The sequence below is a fragment of the Lacerta agilis genome, chromosome 8 (assembly GCF_009819535.1).
Source record: "Lacerta agilis isolate rLacAgi1 chromosome 8, rLacAgi1.pri, whole genome shotgun sequence".
Classification (NCBI taxonomy): domain Eukaryota; kingdom Metazoa; phylum Chordata; class Lepidosauria; order Squamata; family Lacertidae; genus Lacerta; species Lacerta agilis.
This window is the reverse complement of record NC_046319.1, coordinates 33,767,421-33,784,848: the sequence shown is the minus strand read 5'-3', so window position 1 is coordinate 33,784,848 and position 17,428 is coordinate 33,767,421. Positions and strand designations below refer to the sequence as shown.

The following is a 17,428-nucleotide window of genomic DNA, read 5'->3' as shown; positions in this document are numbered from 1 at the left end:
CTTTCTGCACACAAGGCACACACATTACCATTGGGCTTGCATCAAGTTACGTAGCGGCAAATCCAGAAGTGCAGGATCGCTTCATAATTGTTACAGGCTAGATTATACAGCTTTCTAAGATGATAGAATAACCTTGCAACTATACAACAGTAAGGGATGCATTGTAGCAATCAATGCAGATCTCCATGTGTTGCCTTTCAGCTAGATCTACTATTTTCTGTGCATGCACATGGGCAAATGTTTTTGAGTGCTCCAATGTCTTCTTTTGGGGTGACTTGAGTTGTGTTTTCCTTGAAGTTCCATGGTATGTAACAGAACTTGTGCGCTGTCCTTGTGAAACAGAAGCACCTTGTGTTTTCGGTGTTCTTAAATGTTTAGCTTTGGAGCAGACATGCACCTTCTCTAGAGTGACCCCAGGAGCCAATCCTCAGTAGCTGGCTTACCTCCTTTCACTCGGATTGGATCCAATCAGAACAAAGAATGAGAATACTTCTTCTCAGTATTTCATGCTGATTGGGCAGCTCTAGGAGACAGGGACCCTACTGCTGAGATAGTAATAGGTCTTAACCCCATCGCTGATTCCAGACCACTATACCTCTGGTTGCGTAGCTGCATGTGCAGTGGATTAAAGCACAAACGATATTTTCCAAATGTTTGAAATGTCTGCCTCCTTCTTCTGCAGTGCTATTCACGATGGGTGGAAATGGTGATGGGCAGCCGTGCAAGTTCCCCTTCAAATTTCAAGGCGGCACCTATGACAGCTGTACCACGGAAGGAAGAACAGATGGATACAGATGGTGTGGGACCACTGAAGATTATGACCGAGATAAGAAATTTGGATTTTGTCCAGAGACAGGTAGAGTTGCTTTGCTATCGCATGGGTAGGTTTATGCGAATGGAAGCAACCTCTCCCCTATGACATTGGTGGCTGTGTGTTAATGCTTCTTAAATTATCATTGCTCTTCTCTTTGGAGAGGGGGCCTTTTCAGGTTTCTTAATCTCCTGAGGATGGGGAGATGGAAAGAAGCAATTGTTACTTTTTCATGCCGGGTGATGATGTATGGCAGTGGTGGCAGGTGCCCTTTGGGACTGGTGGGGTAGAAGGCCCAGGGACCACCAGTAGGTGGAGCTAGAGCCAATGATGGGCAGAACCAGAGTCCTCTTGCTCCCTGCTGAGTTCTGCAGGGGCAACACTGCAAAAAAATAAGACGTGGATAAACTGAAGGAACCAAAAGCAGAAACAAACTAGAATTCCAGAAGTGCAGACAGAATGGCAGAGTGAATCCACAACATAATGAAGGGGCTGAATGGGAAAGGGAGAAATCAGCTCTTATTTTTGCCTCTTCTTTCCTGCAGCAATGTCAACGGTTGGTGGAAACTCTGAAGGAGCACCCTGTGTTTTCCCTTTCATATTCCTTGGGAATAAGTACGAGTCCTGTACCAGCTCTGGGCGTCAGGATGGGAAGATGTGGTGTTCCTCAACTAGCAACTATGATGAAGACCGCAAGTGGGGATTTTGTCCAGATCAAGGTAGCTCTTTTCCTCATATTTATTATTTATTATTGGATTTACAGCCCGCTTTTTCTCCAAGGAGCTCCCAGTGGCATACATGGATCTCCCTATCTTCATATTATCCCCACAATAACCCTGTGAGGTAGATTAGGCTGAAAAGTTGTGACTGGCTGAAGGTCACCCAGGGAGCTTCATGGCCAAGTGGGAATTTGAACCCAGGTTTTCAAGATTGTAGTCTGACTCCCTAACCACTACACCACACTGACTGTCATATATGCATACCAGCTCCAATTCTCTAAAGTAGGAATTTGGGATGCACAAATCACTCTAGTTCCAGCATGGATGGGGATAAATTTGACACAGTTAGCATTTGCGTGTCGAGGTCCCCAAGCTGCCACCCCACCCCCCAATAAATTCACACTTCAGACATAAATTTTTGTTTGGCTTTTTGGCAATAATTTAGGCCACAACTTTATTAAAATACAAATTATGTGAGTGGTTGCGCAGGCATTGGTTCTGACTAGCTGTCCAACGGGACAGAGCTGACCACCGGTCAGCAGCAGGAGATCCCATCTGGGGAGAGATATTGAGGCTGGGGGCGGAGCCCTCCCTCTCCCCAGAGGTCCCAGGGGCTCTTGCGTGGCCCTGTCCCCCTACTAGGGGTTCGGACAAAAGCATGTCAAGCCCCTGGATTCCTTTAACAGAATTCCCTACACACCATCATCATTTGGAGGGGCGACCACCCCTCCAGTATCAAACACAAGAACCAATGACTAACCGCCAACCTTACAAGTTGTGACTAGTTGCTACTGCAGTAGGTGAAAACCAAATGGCAACAGCCAATCAGCCAAATGGAAAAATTCCTATCAGGCCTCTGCCCCCAAAGCAGATGACCCCATGACAGGCAGTTGCAAGGTCAATACAGAGGCCTAAGAAAGAGGGAGGGAGGGTGGGTGATCCGAAGCATGCAGCCAAGAGAAGGATCACCCTGCGTGCAGGACAATATAAAGGACGCTGGGCTGTCCATCACAAATTGCAACATATAACTCTCCCCAGCAACACCCCAGGGACCTATCAAAGCTGTGGCCAGCCAACTATCCCACCCACCTGCAAGGGAGGTGGCTTGCTGGCCCCCACTGCAACACATGCTCTCCCTGAGGAGAACCCGATTTAAAGGTGAACCTATGTATCTTGCCCATTCTCAAACAATATACAAATTGAATCAATGCCATCCTTCAATATTTGCACTTCTCTGAATTTTGCATTGTGGTTCTCCCATCATGCAACGTATAGAAAAATGCCAATGCAGGGGGTAAAGTATGCATACATATGCATATCTTTGTGAAAACAACATACAAAAATATATTAGGAGGAATTACTTTGCAAAGATATGTACTCTATATTAGGCAAAATTGCACACAAATGTGTGCATTAGGAAACATTTGGAATAAAATGGTGGTGGTTGGTGGAAACTGAGGCAGAAATGTGGAGAACTGAACTTAAAGTTGCAAAATGAGAAACAAAACTGCTGGTCTCCTCCCACCCCTAGGAAGGAAATAGCAAGGCTGCCCTGTGGGGTCTCCTGGGCTCTACACATGGCAGGCATGATTCAGAGTGGGGTGGGGGACAGGACGGGACCATTTTGTGGTGCCAAAATGCCTCAGGTGCCAAAATGCCTTCAGCCAGCCCTGCTTGTGGACATTCCACTATGTCCCTGTGTTTATTTGGTTAGGATGATTCCAGGGGTTCCAGGGAAATCCTAAAAAAATATGCATCTTAAAACAGTCACCAGAGCAAAAAAGCAAATTGAGGCATACTTATGAAGCATACTGAGAGTTGTTCTGCATTCCTCCTCCTCCTTATTCTTGCTTTTAACAGCATATAGCTGCTTGGAGCAGCTTCTGAATGTGGCACCTCAACAATGGCAGATAAAAAATATTTCAAAAATAGGCTTCCGGCGGCGGACGCCATTGCGGGTGGTCGTGGGTTGCTTCGGCTGCGAAGCACCCAGTCCATTCCGGGGGTTAGGAGCCCTGCTACCGCAAAGCGGGGCTCCGGTTGGGGTGCGGGAAGAGCGTCCCGCACTCTGGGCTCCCCGGCTGTGCCCGTTGTGGCTCCGAACCCTTCCCCCGCTCCCCCTGTAAAGGGGGAGTGGGGGTGAAGGGACGACGGAGCCGGGCTACAGGGGAAATGCCCCAACCAGGATGCAAATGCGGCGACAAAGCCTGTGATGAGCGTCTAAGTTCTACCTGTCATTAAGGAGCTGTTAAGAACCCAGAGGCTGTAAGTAATTGATTGACTCTTTGTTTTCCTGGAACGATCTGGGGGAAAGAAGAAAGGCAGCCCGCCTCCCTCCCTTCGGGGGGTGAAAGAAATTAACTCTTTAAGTGACTGCTGCTACAACAATCATTGAAAGCATTTGGAATTTGAAAACTGAGTCTGTTGAGATCTCCTTTTGGGGGTTAACTGAGGAAAAAATATCTCCATTTGAAGTTTTGGTCTTTATACTCCGGCGTAGGAGAAATGGCGGAGACTTGGACTTTCGTGGGAAAAAATTGAAACAAAGGAAGGAAGAGACAGGAACTGAAACTTGATACCCATCCTCCCCCCCAAGATGCTGGACTTTGCGCTCGTGTTGGCATTGAAGGATTGGGAGGATGAGGAAAAGCTTACTGTCTTTCAACTGGAACTGCTTGATCGAAAATTAAAAGTCTTGAGTGGAATTATAAATGGAAAGAACTTATTATCCACAGAAGAGGCTTTTCAAAAGTTTTACACAATGGAAACAGACTTTTGCAAAGAGCTGGGAGAGGTGTTGGAAGGATGGTCTGAGACGGCTGGGCAACTCCGACTGGAAGGGGGGCCGGTTTCTGGGGGTGGCAGCCCTGGAACGGGAAGATTTTTAATATCCAGACCCCGAGGTGGCAGCTCGGGGGCAAGGGACATAGAATTAAGATTTTTACAAGAAGAAGTAGTATGGCACAAAGAAACGGAGAAACCCAGAATGGAGGGGATGAATATCCTGAAGCTCGATGCAAGGTTTGTTGTGAATGCAGCCTGGATCTGTGGACATCCTGGACATCCAGAAGAAGATAATTGGAGAACCGGTTCTGGTGAAAGGCGGAAAAAAACAATGGACAGAGGGGGAGTGGGTTGAAATATTAAATGTATAATCCGAATGGTCTGCCACGGTATCCGAAATCGGAGTGTGAAGTCTGTTAATTATAAGTTTATTTTAAATAAGTAAGGAGATATTGAACTTTAAGTTAAAAGCAGCATGATAAACGATAGAAGAAATAAGTTTAGCTATAAGAATACTTGGTTAAGATTTAGGTTATAATGCAAAGATTAAGACAATGGTGTTTTTTTCTTTTTAAGTAAAGTTAAATTTTTTATAGAGAAAAGTTGTTAAGGGAATAGTTTACTATTTTAAAACCGAAGGTGTATAGGCGGGGGAAGTCAAACGTCAAGATTCAGAACTAGAAATTTTTTTTTTGTAAGGTATATAGATAAGAAGAAGAATCCTGACATTATGTGTATCTGTATTTGTTTTGGTATTTGTAGGTGTGGGGTTGGGTTTGTGTTATTTTGTGAAAATGTCAATAAATTCTGTTGAAAAAAAAAATATTTCAAAAATGGACTTTGCATCATTTCCCCCCTCTTTTATTGTACATACAACATACCCTCATGCTTTACAGCTGGGTGCAGCCATTTTGCTGTGCACACGACCCTCCCTCCTCTTAAATATGTTGGTCTTTGGGAAAAGCTTGCAAAACAGATTGAAGGTCCAGATTGTGGTTACGTTTGTCCTTGGTGAATCAAAACATCTCACTTAGGCACTTCTCAGAACTAAGACGTAGAATATTATGTAGAATAGATTGCAAAACAGCAAAACATAAAACAAATGAGGCGCCTTCACAACAGGAAGAAGAGCAGTCTCATGAAATTTCCAAAGTGATGACCTTTGAAGACAGGAACCTAGGAAGTGTTCAACTGAAGGCCAGAACAAAGTTTACAAGCACAACTGTGGTCACATCACTCACATGTGGTTATTTCCATATTAAATTGAACCCTGCTTTTTCAGTAATTCTGATAATGTGGAGTGAACCTATACATATTTGTTGTTGTTGCTGCTGCTGCTATTCTCATTCTTCTTCATTATTCCTGGCAAAATTACAACATACGAATACAATGTTAAAAACAGTTAAAACCAATTTCAGTCAAGAAAATAGGGTGGGTCCCAAAATAATACACTTGTCAAAGGCCATGGTAAAGAGATTTATATTCAACATCTGACACAACAACCATTGATTTGTTTTTCTTTCAGGCTACAGCCTTTTCCTGGTTGCTGCTCATGAATTTGGTCATGCCATGGGACTAGAGCATTCTGAAGATCCTGGAGCACTCATGGCCCCCATCTATACCTACACCAAGAACTTTCGGCTTTCCCAGGATGACATCACGGGAATCCAGGAACTTTATGGTAATGTTTCCACTTGTCCAAAACATATGTACAGTGGTGCCCCGCAAGACAAAATTAATTAGTTCTGCGAGTGCTGTCGTATAGCGAAAATTTTGTCTTGCGAAGCACCAACGGGGGAAGAGCAGTTTGAAGGGGGGCGGAATCAGAATTTTTCATCTTGCAAAGCAAGCCCATTGACATTTTCGTCTTGCGAGACAGCCTTCGAATGCCTTTCGTCTAGCGAATTTTTCGTCTAGCGAGGCATTCGTCCAGCGGGGCACCACTGTACTACATTTTGGCCTATACCAGAACAGATACTGTCCAAAGAAGCTTAGCTGGTACAACCCTCCCCCCCCCCAGACACCTCAGGTATTCTACCAGCCAGGCTGCTACAGATAGTGTTTAAATAAGACTGAATATCCCTTGCCCCAGGGTTGGCCCTACCATTAGGCTGAGTGAGGCAGATTCCTTGGGCAGAGAATGCTGAGGGGCCAGAAGCAGTGACAAGGTGCTGGAGGACAGATCTGTGTGCCTTTCATTCTGCCCTGGGGCCCATAGGCTCTCAATTGCAATGGGCATATGAACCCAGGAACATCAGAAGTTGCCTTATACTGAGTCATACCTTTGGTCCATCTAATACTGAGTAGTAGCAGCTCTCCAGGGTTTCCAGACAAGGGACAATCCAAGCCCTACCTGGAGGTGCTGGGAATTGAACCTGGAGCTTTCTGAATGCAAAGAAGATGCTCTGTCACTGAGCTGCAGCCCTTCTTTTTACCACTGGATCATGCTGCCCCATTTCCAACGCTAACATAAGATACATCTGCCAGTCTGGTTAGCGTCTGTCTATGGAGCAAGGGAGTAGTCATTTGTCCTCATGCTTCAAATGGTCACCCCTTTCCATCCACCTCTATTTGTTGCCCTGATCCTCAGGCACTACATTTTAATTTCACCAGAAATAAATTCGGAAATGAAATTGTGGTGGTGGTGGTTGTTGTCCTTGTTGTTGTCCTCTTGTTGACTTCTCTTTTTTATAAAAAAAGGGATATTCACATTAAGACCTCATTCCATTATCAACTTTCCTTTTATTTGCAGGGGGCTCTACTGATGTTGGTCCAGGCCCAAGTCCAACACTTGGGCCAGTCACCCCTGAACTATGCAACCAAGACATTGTGTTTGATGCTGTTGCTCAACTCAGAGGGGAAATCTTCTACTTCAAAGACCGGTAGGTGGGAGGAAATAGTCTGTTTTACTCAAGTTATCTTGTACCGAAGCAAAAGCAGAAGCCGAGGGCCTATGATCAAGTGTTATTCATGTTGTTGGGTTTTGTGGGGTCAGTTTGGATGATGCCTTGAGTCAAGTGGCATAGATAAATAAATGAAGAAGAGGAGCAGCATCTGATGAGCTACATTTTTTGAAGGAAGGGACTCTTGGAGATAAACTGAAGTTGGCATGTTTGCCATATCTGGGACTTCCTGTCTCTCCCTTTAATTTTCTACATAGACTAGCTCTTGTTTTGCTATGGCAATAAACATGTTAAAAGTATTGTCAGCAGTACTGCCAAGAGAAGGAAAACCCCAGTTCCAGTGTTACAAAACTGGCAAGGACGAAAATGTCAGTGGATACTGCATTGTTCCAGACATACAAGAACTGTGTACATTTTTAAAATGGCCAGATTTGTTCCAACAGTTTTGGAAGCTGACCCAGTTATGTGCGGCGCAGAAACATGAGAGGCTTGGATGCTTTGACTTAAACCAAATAACCCATCCAGGCATGCTCAGGAAAGGGAGCTTTCAAAATCCAAGCCACTTAATAGTTGTTGGTGCCGACTGCATGCCCAGAAATCTCTCCCCTGTTGAATTTTTCAGCTGGAGTTCTCTTGGATTATCCTGAAGTACTAAAATGGCCCTTTCTAACTTGGTAACCCCGGCTTGGAAAAGAATGGCCCTGCTATCTTGTCTCATCCCCCTCTCCACTGCAGAGAGACAGAATGGTTCCATACCTGAGATCAGGGATTGGGATCCTGTGGCCCAACAGAAGTTTATGAACTCCAGCTCCCATCATCCCTGACCATTGGTCATGCTAACAGGGGTTGTTTGGAACTGGAGTCCAGCAACATATTGAGGGTAACAAATTGCCATCTCTTAATACAAGGCATTCAGCAAATTAGTTGCTTGTGAGATTAGCTCGCTGGTGTCAGCTTCCATCCTCCCTTTAAACAAAATATGGAACCTTAGATGGAATAATATCTAAGGTAACTTTTCTGCTCTGTCAATGGAAAAAACGTATAGGGCTGTATTCAATGCAGTTCACGGTTAAATTCACTTCATGGTATACTTGTTCTACTGGTGAAATGTCTTGCAATGAAAGAGAATGCATAAGCAGATTGCTGGTAACTTTGTTGTACAACAGATGGCACAATCTCTTGTGCAATGAGTTTCTGTCAGTGCAGCTGTTGTCTTGGTTTCATCTACTGTTGAACATTAAAATTCACCCATCCACTAGCACAAAAGCCCTTGCACTAGTGAACGGAGAACATTGGGTACAACCCAAAATTTGCTTCCCCTGTGATGACACTGACCTATGATAGTATCTCATGCATCTTGGTGTGCTCATGAACACCAAGATGGTCTAGGTGGGTCTGTTGGCACAGGATGTTCAACAGCTTCCGTTCTGTCCAAGTGACAAACCTTGGGAAGGTCCTATGTGATTACTTCTGCCCATGTGGCTGTAATATTAATTGTGCATGCTGCAGCCGTGTCAGCTGGGACAACAACAGTAGCAGCAGATGAATGCAAAGAAGACCACATTTTGAACATAAATGGTGCTGGGAAGTCCACCTAAGTCCATGTTACAGTTACAAATCACAACTGTTCTTTTTCACTCCTGCTGAAATCCAGCCTCCATTCCACAAAATGCAAAGCTGGATAATGCTGGTAGACAAGGTTCTAATACAAGCAAGGAATTTTCTTGACTTTCAGCAAATTGCAGCCTCATCTTATTGGGAAGGGTTCAGCAAACTTGTTGCCTACTAAAATGGCCAGCTGGAACAAGGCCATTTTGTGTGTGTGTGTCCTTTGAACAAAATGAACTGCTTATCAAGCAAAGTTGGGGGGGGGGTCAGAGAGAGAGAGAGAGAATCACAATGGTGCTTTTGTTAACATCTTGTGCTTCTCCACTCCCTTTCCACACACACAATCAAACGCCGCCACCGAAATCAAATTGCAGTTTTTTAATGCTCATAAATCGGAAGGAGGCACTGCCTTATACATAAAACAGCTCCTAAATTACCGGCTTTATTCCTCTGATGAGCGGTTTTAATGCTCCAGGCTTCATTTACAGCCAAGCTGTTTGATAGATGATCATTAGATTTGATCTTTTTGGTTGCTACAATCATAATCATCCAGAGTAATGCACCCAATACAAATGTTGGCATTTGCCAAATGCGTATCCATCTGTTCAATGTGCAGCGATGGGGATGGTTGAAAGGGTTTAAGTGCCTTGTAAATGGGTTTATTTGCTGGGATAATTGTAGCACCAAATACATTCTTTTTTTCTGTTCTGCGGTAAGAATTAATGTAAGTGCTAGAGAACTTGTTATAAACCATCAATGGCTGTGTGCGGCGCATTAAGGTGTCTATGGGACAGAAATGCCTCTCAAAGAAAGGAAGGCTCACCAACCTTTGATGCATTTTTGTTAAAAAAAATCCTAATCATTATATGTTTGTGTTGCTAATGCACGCGCACACACACACACGTACGCACGCACGCACTTAAAGGCACACATGCACCTTTGCCAGCAGTGATGAGAAACAGATGTGCCAATGAATCAGCCCTTTGTAAACTCACTGTGATTTTTCTGCCTAGATTCATCTGGAGGACGGCAAACCAACGAAACAGGCCAAGTGGTCCTTTGCTGATTGCTACATTCTGGCCAGAGCTCCCAGAAAAAATTGACGCTGTCTACGAGGCCCCTCAAGAAGAGAAATCAGTCTTTTTTTCAGGTAGGCTTGGCTGGAAGGTGTAAGCACAGTTTGCAGAAGTATGATATTCTGTGTCCTTTTATTCTGTAGACCACCTTCCTAAATGATAAACTCAGGATGGCTAGCTTGGGGCCTTCCATTTGTTGTTAGACTACAACTCCCATCATCCCTGGCCAGTGGCCAAGCAGGCTGGGGCTGATGGGAGATGTAGTTAGGCAACATCTGGAGGGCTAACCGTGACTTAGAGGGGGGAAGTCATGATGCAACACAATTCATGCCATCAAGAAATGCATGAAGGACCTTAAAAAATTAATAACAGATCAGAATCCTGGTTCTGGGAAAGGGGGTTTTAACCATTTAAGCCATTATAGTCCTGTGCTGGAACTTCCTTTGCCCCTTGCTATGCCTGCTGGTTATTTACTTCTTCTTCTTCTTCTTCATCTTCTTCTTCATCATCATCTTCTTCTTCTTCTTCTTCTTCTTCTTCTTCTTCATCATCATCTTCTTCTTCTTCTTCTTCTTCTTCATCATCATCTTCTTCTTCTTCTTCTTCTTCTTCTTCATCATCATCATCTTATTATTATTATTATTATTATTATTATTAAATAGCAAAGTGCTTCTATCTGAAAGTAAAAAATACAGAGACAATAAATTAAAAATAAAAGCACTGCATGCCCTTTTGTGACTCACAAATCAGCTGGTTGTGGCAACAACTTCCTTCTACCTAATGGTAGGGCTGGATCTATGACTTGGGCTTTTCATATTTGCTGCAGCAACTTCCAGCTTGCTGTTATGATAATGTGAAAAGGACCCCAGAGTTCTGGGACAGACCAACAGGCCACTCCCTATGAAGAGGAATTGGCTATTAAACCTATTGTGTTCTGTTTTTGTTTTTCATTTGGTTTCGGGTTTGTTTGTTTCAAAGTATTGCATTTTCCCCCTTGATTTTATTATTTTATCTTTTTGTAAACTGCTTTGAAGGTTTTCCTTTTTTAAAACATCAAACAGTGTATAAATTTTAAGAAATGAATAAAATAAACCACCAGGAATTGTAGCTCTGGGAGACGCTCAGCACCATTAACCTCAGCTCCCAGGATTCTCTGGGGGAAGCTATGACTGTTTAAAGTGGTGCTATAGTGCTTTTAAATATATGGAGTGAATGTGGCCTCATGGGGCAATGAAAGCGAGGGAGAGATTGCATTTCCTGTTGACCATTTATGTGTGTGCCTATTGATATGGCTGAAGTTGTGCTGGCTGACCTAGTGGAGCTGGGAGGTTGTTGTCAATGTTTTGAATAACTGAGCCAGCAAAAAAGAAAAGTGTGTTGTTATCCATTTCAACATGACTAAACATCTCCAGGCATGCTAAAGGGAAAAAAGTGAGGGAAAACGTATGGCTAGATGCTGCTCAACAATTTCTTTAAAGGGAAGGGAAAAGTCTGATAATGAATTCCACATGGCTGAATGGCTGCTGAGTTTGGATTCCATGATAAACTGGATGTAGCCAAAACACCTCATTTGTCTGTGTCCAAGCATTACATCCCCACACCCCCTGTGGGACCGTAGGGTGAAGTAGGGTTTTAAATACTGTTTGCTGAAGAAATTTAGTTAGCTCACTATATGGAAAAATCCAAAACAATGCAAATTGGCAAATTGCTAAGAGGTCAGCAAGCAAATCTGTGCGTTCCAAATGTTATCAAACAAAAAGACCCCTAGTTCTCATCTCAAGTGAGTAAGAGTCACATGTGGTGGGCCTTTGCCCAATTTAAAATAATGTACAAGCTAACCTAAAGCTAATAGGATGACTTCTTTTTCTTTAAAAAGAATGTGCGTGCATAAACGTTCTGGTTGCTAGGACACATGGAAGCTATAAAGTGTGCAAGCTATACAAGTAAGATGAAATAATAACGGGGTTGAGTTCTTGGTTTCTGTTTATACCATTTGCAGTGTGGCGTCCATCTCTGAACCACTCCTAAAAGTGCAGGCCTCAAGAATGCTCAGTTCCAACTTTTCTAAAGAAACACTTTTTTCCTGTTGCTCACTTGAGAGCCAATGTGGTGTAGTGGTTAAGAGTGGTAGACTCGTAATCTGGTGAACCGGGTTCGATTCCCCGCTCCTCCACATGCAGCTGCTGGGTGACCTTGGGCTAGTGACACTTCTCTGAAGTCTCTCAGCCCCACTCACCTCACAGAGTTTTTGTTGTGGGGGAGGAAGGGAAAGGAGAATGTTAGCAGCTTTGAGACTCCTTCAGGTAGTGATAAAGCGGGATATCAAATCCAAATTCTTTCTCTTCTACTAGGTCACCGCCACATATATTACATAAGGCTTTTCATCTCTTCCTGGAGGGTGACAAAGGGTCAGAGTCAATGTGGCTCACTCTCAAGGAGAGGACTATGCTAATAACAGCACTACTCAAACTCAAGATCCGCCAGGTTGAAAGGGTTTGGATTTGGCTAGTCTTGGGCTTTCCCAGCTCAGCCAAAGCTATACTGGCACAGGGGCAGACTTGGGTCTTTCAGATTTCAGCAGCGCCCTGTGCAAGGCCAGAATTCAGTGCCCTCCCCATGCCTCTTGCCTTCCATTCTGCTCAATTCACTTTGTCATAGTTGTGCAACGCCCCTTAGGCTTGGTGCCCAGTGTAGCAGAACTAGTAGCGCTGCCCTAAATCTGCCTTTAACTGGTGTAATTCCTTTACCCCAGCTGAGCCGGAGATATGCTGCTGCAAATCCCTCACCTGGCTCAACTTCAGCCAGCGGAATTTACACCAGTGTAAATCCCCCCAAAGCGCCATTCCAGGGGTGTGGCAGCGGCGTGGCAGGAATAGGACAGAACAAGGAGAGACATCTATTCCAAACCTCTTTCAGCTCGGCCATGCGAAGTAGCAGCCCAATGGAAATTAGCCAGCAAAAAGGGTAGTGTAAGTGAGATTCCAACTGAAAATAGTTTGGGACAGGGACAACTTAATCTGTTGAAAATTACATTGGATTTGTATCGTTTGGGTTGCTCTGTTAATTTGTCTCTCTGGTACACAAACTATGGTTGCTTCCAGGTGAGTTTTCTGTTGAACATTCATCTTGCTTCCTTTGCACAAAGTTTGAAGGGAGGTTATATGGCATTATGTTAAGCAATTGTTATCCCATACTTTCCAGTGAATATCCCCCATTGTTTTCCTTACCACACAAAGTTCAGCTTTTCTTGAAGCGGGTTAGATGCATCAAATCCATTTCAGTTGCACAGCCCAAATTTGCCAGGATGCAACTGTGTATCCCGCTCACAAAACAGAAACACCCTCGAGCCCCAACTTCTGAGCTGGAAAAGTTCTGAAATGAACTTTTGGCTCCTATCTACCCATTCCCCCTTTAGCTAAAATGTGAAGAAATCTGAGAAGCTCGGATCGAGGTAACCCTTTCCCCTTCCCGCTAACCTCATTTGTAAGTGAGATCATTATTAAACTTGATGCTTTTGTTTTCACAGGAAATGAATACTGGGTTTACTCAGGCTACAACTTGGAAAGAGGTTATCCAAAGAGACTCACCAGTCTGGGTTTACCTCCTGATGTGCAACGTGTCAATGCAGCTTTTAGTTGGAGCAAAAACAAGAAGACCTACATTTTTGCAGGGGACAAATTTTGGAGGTAATACCTTTTCAGCAGGCAGCCAGTGGCTGGACACTACAATGCTGGGCCCTTATTCCCTGCTAAGATGCCGATATCAAGGCATTTTGCTTTTGCTTTGACTGAGACCAGAGTGTCTCAGTTGCAGGAGAGTCAAAAGCAGTTTAGATCGGGGATATACAGTTGCTTTGAATGAATCTCGAATCACATGTAGAAGTTGGGGATCTGTGCCTCAACAGAGCAAAACTGAGTTCCCGTGATGCACACAACAAGACAAAATGGGGCTTTAGGCTGATCCATAGCCCTCTGTTGACAGTGGCTTAGAGAAAGGATAAATAAATATAAGCTAAACCATATGCAGGGAAATGAAACACTTTTATTTCCTTCTCCCCAACCAACCCCAAATGGCATGGGACCCAGATATGTATTCCTATTAAAATTAATGGGTGCCCCCTAAGATTGCAGTCCTCAAGCTTTTTCCCAGGCATAAACCTTTTGCCAGGCTTTCTTCAGTGTTACTACAGGCTCATATGAAGCTGCCTGCTAGTGGGACACACCATCGCATCATCTAGCTCGGGGATAGCTGGTGTGGTATGTGCTACCTGTTGTTGGACTCCAGCTCCCATCAGCCCTGGCCAGTAGCCAGGGATGATGGGAACTCTAGTACAACTTCTGGAAGGCACCTATTGGGCTACCCCTGATCTAGGCCATTATAGTCTCTTCTGAGCAGTGGTAATACAAGGTGGGCTTCGTGGAAGACAGCAGCTTGTGCCATTAGTTATTTGGTATAGCTATCACAAAGCTCTGCTAATATTTAATATTTTGCAGGTACAATGAAGTAAAGAAGAAAATGGACCCTGGCTTCCCTAAATTAATTGCAGATGCTTGGAATGGTGTTCCAGACAACCTAGATGCTGTGTTTGACGTGAGCGGAAGTGGTAAGTTGCCATCTTGTTCCTAGTGTCAGTTGCTTTTGCCGCTGCTGTTGTTGCTTCTGAGGTCGATTGCTCAAGCCTGCTGCATGAATCCTCAGAGACATTCCCTTTGGAGGTGGTCACCAAATCGGCTGATGGCTTGGCGTGCCGCCTGCAGCCGCAGGACAGCTTTTCTCTTCAATTAAAACGTCCCACTGCTGCAAGGAAATTTAGGAAGCCTGACCTTTCCTGAACTTTTCCGGGCTGTCTAAATAACTCATCTCCAGCAGAGTAATCAAAACCACTTTTAATGCAGCACAGATTGTGGTTAAGAACTGCTGCATTCATTCCTGTGCCGGCAACCAAGACTCCCCTTGAACTGAATCTCCTGAATAACCAAAGACCTTTCATGGGGGTGGAAGGGAAGAAAGATTAGACTCTGGTTCAATTTATATCAATTTTCTCCTCTGAAAGAATAAAATAAAATAAAATGGTAACTTAAAACCAGAATATATATATATATATATATATATATATATATATATATATATATTTGCCGCAAGTAAATAGAAATTCTCAGCATCCCCATAGAATCACAGTTCCCATAAAGCATATTTAATGTGGCTTATGTTTGTACTTCTGAAGCAGCTTAATAATGATTTTTTCTTAATTATTATTGTTGGGGGAGGGGGGTTTCCTAACCCCACAAGGTGTAACTCAGTGGTTCCCAAACATTTTTGGGCCACCGGCCCATTGGTTCCGTAAACCCATAGCCTGTGCTCCCTGCCCTTTAAAAAAGCATTATTCAGTTTGCATGTCCCACTAAGGAAGATATTAACACAATAAATTTCAAAACAGTAACAATTAATTGCATGTTTGTACAAAATCCAGTTAAAGCTATTTAGCTTAATTCGTTCAACAAAACAGATGAACGTGATCCAGTGATACCAGCTTTTCAAAGTCTGATAGTCCTTTACACCTCCGTAGCCCCACCCCAGCCACCCCCTTGCCTCTTAGCGGTCTCCTAGGCAATCTCACTGCTCCACAGGGGACAGAACCACTCATTTTGGGAACCACTGGTGTAACTGGATGTCACATAGCTTGAAAGCCCCGGGGTTAACTAGTCATAATATCCTTAAAAAAACAAAAATTAAAATAGCTTTATTTAATTTCAAACTTATAAAATACAACCATATCAAATCAACCCATAGAAACAAAAAAACACACAAAAAGCATTATTTTGTTTCGACTATGGCAGACCAGCATGGCTACCCACCTGTAACAAAAAGCATATAATCTAGACATAGTACACCCGGTAATCCACAAAAAAATAATATATGAAAAAACAAAACACGTGGAAAAAAGCAAAGAATTATAAATAACGATTAAAAACTGGCTTCCAATTGTCTGTATATCGCTTCCCTTAATAATAAAACAAAACTTGCTATACCTTATACAATAATTGGAAAATAAATAATTAAATAAAGCTATTTTAAGGTTAACTAGTCATAATAGTTGTTCTAGACCGAACAAAGTTCAAAAGCCTCCAGCCAACTTCAGAATCATTGAGTTGCTTGCTTTGCTGTGATTTTTGTGAGTCCCGTAAGTTTGTTTTACATGACAACGAGTTGAAAACACTTACTTCTTCTTTACAGGCCACAGCTATTTCTTCAAGGACTGGTATTATCTCAAAATGGAAGACCAGAGTCTAAAGATTGTTAAAGTTGGCAATGTGAAATCTGATTGGCTGGGTTGCTAAGCAGCGTCTCGTCTTAATAATGTCAACTGCAGCAAAATCTACACTTTTTTGTTTTTGTTTTTGTAAAAGTCTTATGTCTTACCTGCAATTAGAGATAGATCTGTATGCTAATTCATGGGCCAGTCTGGTACTGGCACCAAGTCACTAAGTACCACTATTTGACAGAACTTTTTTATTATTAAATCATTCTGTTTAAGCATATGTACTTAGAAGCAAGTTCCATAAAATGCATGGAATTTCCTTTTAAGTAGATGCATTTAGAATTGGGGCACAGTAGGTCTTTGTGTCTTCCTCTCTTCATTCATTAATTTAAGACTTTTGCAACTTTTTGGCATGCAGCAAGTTATGTTTACTTATGTAGCCTGACACTTGCTACATTTTTCTGTGTGTGCGGATTGGTGCTGAGGACAGAACAGCAAACTCTGAAGGGATTCTCACCTGGGCAGAGATCAGATGTTTGAATGTGCCTGCATATAAATAAATAAATCCCACTGTTCATTTAAATCTAGCATTGCAAGGAGAAAGCTAGGGTCAATCATTCTTCCTGACACGCTAGATTTCAAAGTGCATGGAGGTTTGTTTATGTATATGGGAGAACATTCGAACACTTGATCTCACAGCTGCAGTCTGAAGTGGTGCCATCTAGCAATGGATACTTCACATGGAGCTGCTGATTATGTAACTTAGTTCTTAGTCACTTGATAATCAATGGATTTCAACAGGTCTTGGTGAGGCCATAGTAATGTACACTACTGGAGCCAAAGTAAAATTGTACTGTCTTTCAAAATCTAGCTCCATTCCCCCAAAAGAAAATACTCGAGTACTTGACATGGTTGTTTGCCATTTAAAACATATCAGTGCACAAATATCCAACAAGAGGGGCCCTCAAAACTGTAACTTGGATTTCAGAATAAAAATGTTGACCCATGTCCTTTCTGAGCTTTAATGTGTGTTTTCTGTTTTGTTTTTAAACCCAGCTTCAGTTCAAGTTTGCCAAAGCGGTTGTATGCAATATTCTTTGTACTCAGAGCTGACCCATTAAAATAGATGGACCTAAGTTAGTCATGGCCATTAATTTCAACGGGTCAACTCTGGGTTAGGATGAACATTGCATCCAAGCCATACTCACTGTCTGTGAATATAGTTCCATTCTTGTCATTCCCTGGAAAACTTCGTTCTTTCTTTACAT

At 43.1% G+C, this 17,428-nt stretch overlaps 1 protein-coding gene across 1 annotated transcript in view; it reads left to right on the top strand.

The window, feature by feature from the left end:
- Positions 1-17,057, top strand: part of MMP2 (matrix metallopeptidase 2) — a 30,753-nt gene extending 13,696 nt beyond the window's left edge. The window contains exons 6-13 of the mRNA XM_033156843.1: positions 683-856; positions 1,357-1,530; positions 5,840-5,995; positions 7,067-7,196; positions 9,839-9,975; positions 13,428-13,587; positions 14,395-14,504; positions 16,136-17,057. Coding sequence (XP_033012734.1) covers positions 683-856; positions 1,357-1,530; positions 5,840-5,995; positions 7,067-7,196; positions 9,839-9,975; positions 13,428-13,587; positions 14,395-14,504; positions 16,136-16,239 — 1,145 coding nt within the window. The 3' untranslated portion in view covers positions 16,240-17,057. The remainder of the gene's footprint in view (positions 1-682; positions 857-1,356; positions 1,531-5,839; positions 5,996-7,066; positions 7,197-9,838; positions 9,976-13,427; positions 13,588-14,394; positions 14,505-16,135) is intronic.
- Positions 17,058-17,428: the final 371 nt, after the last annotated feature.